Raw genomic sequence first — 9,332 nt, forward strand, 5'->3', positions numbered from 1 at the left:
AATGGGGTCTTTAAGAACACCTATCTTTTTTTCTACACTTTGCATAATGTTTCTTATCCTAAAAGGGAAGAAAAAAGTGGACTAATTGTAATAATGAGAACAGAAAATTTTAATACCAATATTAATTGTATCTTTGTTTTAGTCTCGTCCCCTGACCCGTTATTTGCCAGTCAGAAAGGAAGATTTTGATCTGCGTGGCCACATAGAGACAGCTGGTCATAATATAGAGACTTGTTACCATGTCTCACTCACTGAGAAGAGTTGCCGAGGCTTTCTTGTTAAGATGGGAGGGAAAATTAAAACCTGGAAAAAACGATGGTTTGTGTTTGATAGAAACAAGAGAACATTTTCTTACTATGCAGGTGAGTGATGGTCTTAGTTTTGACATGGCATTCTTCCTGTTGCTGTACTAAGATTATTAAATTCATATATTCTACTGTGTTTCCCCGAAAATAAGACAGGTTCTTATTTTTTTTTGATCCATGAAATATGGCCTTGGCCTTACTATAGGGGGAGGGCTTATTATTTTCTGGGGCAGGCAAGAAGCGAGGCGAGCCTTTTACCTTTCCAGCTCCGTCGTGTTCGCCATTGTGTCTAGGGAAGCCGCTGGTTAAAAAAAAAAACCTTCTCGTGAGTTCTATCAAACTTCTTGAAGTTGCAAGAAGGGTTTCTTTTTTTTTTTTACCAGGGGCTTCCCTGGACACAATGGCGAAGACCGCAGCGGACCTGGAAAGGTAAGAGGCGCGCCTCGCGGCCCAACACTGCCCACCTCGCCCCAATGGTAAAGGCAGCCTGCCTGGTTCTCTTCCCTGCCGTCCCTTTAGCGAGGGGTGGCAGGTTGGGGGGGGACTCAAAGCGTGCATCCTAGCGTTACCGGAGACTAACAGCTCCGCTGCATTCCTTGCCCTTTCATCCAGGGAAGCCCCTTGTAAAAAAAACCTCACAAGTCATGAGTTTTTTTTTACAAGGGACTTCCCTGGACGAAGGAACGCAGCGGAGCTGTCAGTCGCCAGTAGCACTAGGACACACGTCTAACTTTCCCCCCCACTGCTACCCCTCACTAAAGGGACGTTGAGAAAGGGAAGCAGACAGGCATCCCTTATCATTGGGGCTTGGTGGGAGGTGTTCTTTTTGCATGAGAGGGAATGGGGTGTGAGATGCGTTGCTGGCCTGCCACCTCCCACCCCACCCCCAATGTAACGGCTGCCTGGCTGCTTCCCTTCCTCGATGTCCCTTTAGCGAGGGGTAGGGAGGAGAAGTAAGATGCACATCCTAACGCGGAATGGGACTGTTCTCCTCCTGCCTTTGCCGTGCCTATTTCGCCCCCAGAGTTTCTCCCCCAGTCATCCACCTCTACCACTTTGCCTCCACTGTTAGGGACCTGGCTGTTCGTCCTGGGTAATGGGACCCCTTCTCTTCCGTCCCCAGCCCTTCCCCACAGGCCTTTGGGAGAGATACTCTTCACCCCGGCCCTTTGGGCTCAAGAGACAGTTAGCCGCCAGCCAATCGGAGGAAGGGAAGGGAGAAAGAGAGAGGCAGGGAGGGAGAAAGTGTTTTGTGTCGAGTTTCCAGTTGCCTCGGGTCCAAACTAGAAAATTGGGTAAATCCTTTGCATCCCCCCCACCCCAAAATATTGGGAAATAGCTAATAAATCCTAAAACAGTAGCCTTGTCTGACTCATTTCAAGAACTGATAGTCCCAGGGGGCTAATCAGAAAGAGTAACAAAATACTGAATAATTAAAATCTTGTTAAAGCAATTATTAGGCACAGGAACTAGTCAGATTTCCCAAGTTCATTTCTTTTCAACAGAGATAAATCCTTTTCCCTTCCAAATAAAGCTAAACTAAGAAAATTATTCCATCCATAGATATAGAATTTGAAGAGAATAATAAATAAAAAGTAATAATTTAATTGTTAAGCATCTGTAAAAACACATGCCAACAATCAATTGCATTCTTCCTGCGATAAGATCTAAATCCTTTATATGCCACCCCTATCTTCTCCAGGAATCAGCACGTAACTATGCTCTATCTCAAATACCAGAGCAATCCTCACACCTTTTGTGCTGTTAATAAGGGGACCAAATGGGCAACTAAGCAAACAGAGAAGGGAAAAGATAACAAAACAAAACATAAACACTGCTAGGAAGGATGTAAATCTAAGTTAGGATATGTGCCTGAGTTTTACAATGTAGTTAGATTACATGACTAGAGTAATTTAGAATAATTAGGATACTAATTTGAGGGAGCATGAATGTGTTTTTCAAAATATGAAGTATATCAATGGTTGACACATGTTGGGGAATCTTACCACAGAACAATGGTGAACTCTTTAATAATGCACATTTAAGCCTGTGCAAAGGTAAAAGAGAGGAAATGCGCCCTCTCAGGAGAAAGAAATATCCCCCAATATTTTAGGGTGGGGGGAATGCAAAGGATGTATTAGCTATTACCCAACATTTTGGGGTGGGGGGAATGCAAAGGATTTATTAGCTATTCCTCAACATTTTGGGGTGGGGGGAAAGCAAAGGATTTATTAGCTATTCCCCAACATTTTGGGGTGGGGGGAATGCAAAGGCTTTATTAGATTTTCTAGCTCGGACCTGAGGCAACTGGAAACTCGACACAAAACTATTTCTCCCTCCCTGCCTCACTCTTTCTCCCTTCCCTTCCTCCGATTGGCTGGCGGTTCACTGGACGAAAGGGCGAGGAACGCAGCGGGGCTGGACAAGTAAGAGGTGCACCTCGCTTCTCCTCTCCACCTGCCACCCCTCGCTAAAGGGGCGGCGGGGAAGGGAACCAGGCAGGCTGCCTTTACCATTGGGGTGCGGTGGGCGGTATTTTTTTAACGAGAGAGGGAACAGGCGGGAGAGGGTGATCGGATTGCTGGCCTGCCACTCTTTTTGCAGTGGGCTCCTTGCACGGGAGGGAACAGGGCGCAAAGTACTTTGCTTGTCCTGCTGCTCTTTTTGCGGGGGGCCCTCTTTTTGCCCCGCAAGCTGTACTGGTAGGTGGTAATGGTGGGGACAGTTTGCGCATGCGCTTAAATAGTTGGGGCAGGCTTATTTTGGGGGGAGAGCTTATTATGGCGCATGCTCTGAAAAGTCCGATTGGGCTTATTAGCAGCGTATGTCTTATTATGGGGAAAACACAGTACTATTTTTTGTAACTTTAAAAATATTTATCTTATTGCTTACCAGTCTTGTATGTTTACATCTTGGAATGAAGTTAAAAGTTAGAATTAGTGTTTCTTCCTCATATGCTGGCTCTCTAGAAGCAAGGAAATGCCCAGTATAACTGTGTGCATAGATGGAATCAAAACTGATGAGCTTATTTGCATAAACTATGAATCGGTAAATTAAGGACCTGGTCACATATTGTTTTCTTTAAAAAAATTGTTACAAGTCATCATATTTGGAATCATATACATGTTTTTTTGCTAAGAAATTAGGACTATTTCAAGTTCAACTTGCAATCTGGGAAATCTCACATTTGCCAAAAGCTGATTTTTTTTCTGCTGGTTTTCTGTAATTGATTATCTTGCACTGTGCAGTTTACATCAGTTTATATTATAGCAACCAATACGATTGGCAAGGAGGCAACTGGAGGCTTAACAGCAAGGAATGCAAAGAAATACAGTTTGTGTGATGACTTTTGTCCCAGTGCTGTCTCTCTTGGGAGTTTAATAATGACTTTTCCAACATTTGTTCTACCATCATCAATCTCTCTCTAACTAGTATTTCAAACCATAGCTAAAAGCTTTTAGTTTTGAGATAGAGAAATTTAAAAATACAGCTGTGTACCAAATGGTCAATAATTTTGGGAACAACTACAGACAAACTGACTTATCCATTGATAAGCTGATTGAGTGATAGATTGATCTTAGGACACAGTAAATACATGTTCCAGATAAGAAATACTGTACTTTATTATGAGTATGCGTTTTTATATTCTGATGTGTTTATATATTATCAAATCAAACTGATACCCAAGTAAAACACCAGTTTATTTTAAATTAAGTAGAGGTCTTAATGTTAATCTGTAATCTTTACGATAGCTTGTTTGTTTCAACCCATTTTTTTATTTTACTATAGACAAACATGAAACTAAATTAAAGGGAGTAATTTATTTCCAAGCCATTGAAGAAGTCTATTATGATCATTTAAAGAATGCTTGCAAGGTAAGAAAAGATGCATATCTTGCGTAGCACATATTTTAATGTTTAGATGAAGTAGACATTAATTATAATATAGATAATAATAGAAAAGACCAATTAATAGCAAAAAGCTGATGGTTTGAAGAACAGTAAATGAAAATATAAGGGAAATACAGGGGAATTAATAAATTCTTTGAAATGAAATGTACTATCCAGATGCTAAGAAAATTTAAATATAATTACTTTCTTGCCATTAATTAAAATTAATTTACAAATAAATGTTATATTTGGATCAAGCTCACATGATTATGCTTAGGTTGATTAGTATCCACATTTATAAGTTTTTTTACTGTAATGAAACCGAGGCAAAAATATTCTGTTCAAAAAACTTAATGAGACTATAGATCTTATGTACATTCTGATTTTGACAGTTTATACAGATCATGGTTTTATGCTAGTTTCTTTGCTTCCCTAACTACATATAGAATTTCCCAGCTAATAAAATAAATGCAGTACAATAGAGAACTAGTATTCCACTACAGAAATATGCAGTTATGGCAAACTGTTTGGACACAGCATATCAAAACTTTTGAAAATATATAACTTGCCGTGATTGGTCTATTTTAAATCAGCCTCTCATCACAAAATAACGAACAGTATACACAAAGAAAAATTATACAGATAAAAAATACATAGTGTAGGGTAATGTTTATATGACGCATTATATGTCATTTGTATTTGTGTGTGTCTCTGTGTGAGAGACAGAGAGTATGTTTGTTGACTGCCAATAGCCACACTCCTAAGAGGGCTGAATCAGGATGAAAATAAATGTTTATTTTAACTAAATCAATAGCTAAATCAATCAATAACTAGTAATGAAAATGATATTTAAAATTATGCATTCAATTTATATTTCAAGTCAGCTACATTTCACAACTATGCAGAAAAAGAGTAAAATATAATATCGAATATTAGATTTCCATCTGTTTCAGAATGTATAATATCAATATATTATATAAACTTCTACTTTCTTTCCAGAGTCCTAACCCATTGCTTACCTTCAGCGTTAAAACTCATGACAGAATATATTATATGGTGGCCCCATCACCAGAAGCTATGCGAATATGGATGGATGTAATAGTTACAGGAGCAGAAGGTTACACACACTTCATGTTGTAGTTAAATGTAAAGCAAAGTTTCAACAATAGGGCATAATGCAATAATAGCTGTGTTTGTGAGGGTGGAAAGCCATATATGGTCATATTTGACAAGTCATATGTATAAAATTCTATTACTAGACCTAATCTTATATCTCAAAAGGAAATGCATCATATGTAAGGCAACATGAAATTCTGGTGGGATTGACTTTATTTTGTTATGTATTAGATTCATTAGATGTTGACATAACAGACAAAATCCCCTCTAGATAAAAGATAAGAACCCTTAAAAAATAAATAACCAGATATTCATAAGCCAATTTCTGTGGCATTTTCTTACAAGTTCTACCAGGCAAAACTTTCCTTATGGAAAAAATGCCATTAAGTTAACAGTGTTGCTATGCTTTTAAGTATAGTATTTTGTATTATGAAAGAGAGAGAAAGATACAATGCCTCTATATTTAATGTACAGGGTTTATGAACAATTTTATGTTTTTTTCCTTACAAGTATTTTATAGCAAATTTTAAACTACTGTTTGCAGTGTTTTTTGTCTTAAAACACAACCAAAGATTCATACCCCCGTGTGTTGAGATTTAATTTTATGTAATAGAACCGTTTGTAAATTCTTTTATATATGCTAGTGTTTTAAAATCTTTTTATCTGTATCTTTGAAATGTTGGATGTTATTTTGAATGTTAACAAAAATGATATCTTTAGGTATTTTAGCTTTCTTTTTAGAGGATAGAATCAGATAAAAATCTATAGTGAGCAATCATGTCTGCATTTCTACTGAGGCTGTTGCTTATTTTTTTTAGCAAATTACAACTTCTTTACAAGAGTATTCCTTCACCAGTTACAGCGTAGTAGAATTAAGAACCATAATTAAAAAGTCATAACCATGTAAGGACCTCTCCAAATAACATGTTTTTTGTGTGTAAAATTACAAGTCTTTGGAACAAGTATTCACAACTTTTCCAAATAAAATAAATGACTGTAGTCATATTTGAATGTAGTTTAATATTCTCCCAACCTAAATTGGTTTATAAACTAGAATTTCTTAAGATATACCGTTCTTAAGATCAGTCATGAAGAAAAGTCTTCAAATCTTTCCTGAATTATATTTCCATTGATGACGAAGCATTTCTTTTTGGCACACAGACATATTTTGCAGCTAGTTTGATAGGTGTCTGAATAGAAGCCAGGAAATCTTACTTTGCATCATAAACAAAATTGCAACAGTTCCATTACACATTCATTTTAGTGCTATACTTCAGATTTCATATTTTAACTCTTTATGTTGTAACATAGAAAAAATTTGTTTCACAAATGTACTAAGGAAACTATCACAGTATTTCTTTTGAATAAAGTGCAGTACAGTCCTTTCTGTTACTTATTATGTCTGAAGAAATGATATGGGGACCATAACTCAGTAACAGAGCCATATGCATTATGCAGCTACTTCCAGGATTAAGCTCAGGTACCTCTGATCAAAAAATTATTTGATAGTCAGTAAGATCTTGAGATCTTACCAAACTGTTCTCAGAGAGAATACTGGGCTAAATCATTAAGTCTTACGGATTCCAGACTCTATGGGTCAATTAATTGAAATCTATATCTAGCACTTGCCATACCAAATTTAAAAAAAATATGCATTCAAGGGATCACCATGTTATGTTCTTAAGATTATATATTCCTTAAAGATCATTTCATTTAAAATAAACTTATGGTCCTCTGTATTCAGAGGAAGTTTGGATTTTGAATCATGCTTGTATTTGATGTTGCCTTTTAATATTTTGATCTTATACATGCCATATTTTCAGTGCACTAAACTAAAAATCTTAAATCTCCTTAAGGAAATTATAAATAAGCCACTTTCAGAAATAGTATAATGAAATATACTGAATTTAGTATAGTATGTAATGCCAAGTAGCATGATTACGGTAGTTTGGAAATGCCACATATCTTCAGATGCATTTACATGAAAAATCACATAGAAACTTGCATTTAAATTGTTGAATCAGGGCTTAAAGTTGTTTTTCTTTTAATTCAACGCGAATAAATAAAGAAGTATTAAACTTTAATTGTATATACACTCTGCAATATATGTTATTTAACTTACTGGTATTTACTCGTGTTTTTGTTCACCATAGAAAAAGGCATTAAGTTTAATTCAGACTTAATCATATTAAAGTAAGCCCATTGAAATCTATCAAAATTAAGTTTGTATCAATAACAAAGTGGATTGCTTCCACAATTTTGTTCTAGACACAATTCATCTAGATCCATCCCACTATAAAAAAAATCAAATAGTAAAACAAATGAAAAACTTAATTTGTGTCTTCTGAAGGAAAAGGAGTTTGAAAATTGTGCTTCACCAATGTTAGAAGATAAATTCCAGAATTTAATGCCATTGGTTTCACTGTTTCTAATGAATATTTTAATTTTACTTCTATATAAATTTTACAGGTTTTCTATTTTTTTGTATCTTGCATGTTGTAATGGCAGCATTTAAATAAATGTTAAAAACATTTTCAAATTCTGTGTCTGATTTCTCAATACTTTTCTGGAAACCTAATTGGTATAAAGTTCTAGAGCAGTGATGGCGAACCTATGGCACGCGTGCCACAAGTGGCACGCGGAGCCATTTGCCAGGGCACACGAGACGCCGAGTTCACCTTTTTAAAAGCCATTTTTCGCCTTCCCCAGGCTCCAGAGGCTTTATAGGAGCCTGGGGAGGGCGAAAAGAGCCTCCCCCGCCCCCCCGGAGGCCCTCTGGAGGCTTCAGGGACCATCCGGAGGCTTCCCTGAAGCCTTCGGAACGCTTAAAACGACCCTCCCAGCAACCCGGAAGTCACTTCCAGTTTGCTCGGAGGGTGGTTTTAACCGCTCCGAAGGCTTCAGGGAAACTTCCGGACGGTCCCTGAAGCCTCCGGAGGGCCTCCGGGGGGGCGGGGGAGGCTCTTTTCGCCCTCCCCAGGCTCCTATAAAGCCTCTGGAGCCTGGGGAGAGCGAAAAAAGCATGTAAAAATGGGATCACGCGTTGTGTGCGCATGCGCACTGGGGGGGACACGCGTTGCATTATGGGTGCGGCACGCCCGCACACAACCCCCCTGCGCTCCCCCCACTTGTGGCACGTGAGCCAAAAAAGGTTCGCCATCACTGTTCTAGAGATTTGAGATTCACTGTAGCTCTTAATGCAGTTACATAATGAGCAGCTCAGTCCTAAATATCTATGATAATAGAAGCAGCTGAACCACTTTAGGTTAATTGAAGGTGTGCTATCATCTGGTCTCATTTCAAAGTCGGCTTTTATTAAATACTTCTTTATTGCATTTAGTAATAACTTATTAAATTTATATGCAGGCCAACTGAGTGACTCAAATTTCTTTAAAAACAACAGAAAAAAGACAAAATCATCATAAAACAAAACTAACCAAGATGGCGGAAAATTCATAATGAGGACAAAGGAAAAGAAGAAAAGTGGCAGGAAAACAGCCTTCAGGGCCCTTTCAAATACTGGCAGGGTCGGGGTTGTTTGAATCTTGGAGAAAGCTCATTCTGGAGAGCAGGCATTGTTACAGAAAAGGCACACTTCCAATAGACAGCATTGTTTAAGGAACACAGTGCACCAATTCAGCCAGATCAGAATAGGTTTCTTTCTAAAAATGTTTACTGTTAAAATAATAAAATATAAGAAGACATACATTGAATAGTATAATACCACATAACTGAAAAGTCTCAGTAAAAGGTTGAAATGACTCACGTTGCCTCCTAGTGGTGAACATCACACCAGATTTTTTTTTCCTCCTTCAATCATGTCCAGTTCTCAGAGACTGCCCCGACAAGTCCTTGCTGTTTTGTCAGCAGTGTTTCAGTAGTGGTTTGCCAAAGCTTCCTTCCCAGGGCTGAAAGTGACTAGTCCAAGGTCCACCCAACTGGGACCTGAGACATATAAGCAATAGCACTTAGACTTATATCATCATCATCACCCCATAATCCCTTGCAGGGTGGAGTTTGG

The 9,332-nt window shown here is 38.0% G+C and overlaps 1 protein-coding gene across 6 annotated transcripts in view; it reads left to right on the forward strand.

Annotated features, from left to right (window-relative positions):
• PHLDB2 (pleckstrin homology like domain family B member 2) overlaps positions 1–7,840 on the forward strand; it is a 61,241-nt gene extending 53,401 nt beyond the window's left edge. For all 6 annotated transcript variants that reach the window (XM_081953303.1, XM_081953304.1, XM_081953308.1 and 3 more), the window contains 3 exons: positions 143–362; positions 4,095–4,180; positions 5,195–7,840. In XM_081953303.1, the coding sequence (XP_081809429.1) occupies positions 143–362; positions 4,095–4,180; positions 5,195–5,335 (447 nt within the window). In that variant the 3' untranslated portion in view covers positions 5,336–7,840. The remainder of the gene's footprint in view (positions 1–142; positions 363–4,094; positions 4,181–5,194) is intronic.
• The last annotated feature ends 1,492 nt before the right edge of the window (positions 7,841–9,332 follow it).

This window comes from Natrix helvetica (genome assembly GCF_964273705.1).
Source record: "Natrix helvetica genome assembly, chromosome: 4".
Classification (NCBI taxonomy): domain Eukaryota; kingdom Metazoa; phylum Chordata; class Lepidosauria; order Squamata; family Natricidae; genus Natrix; species Natrix helvetica.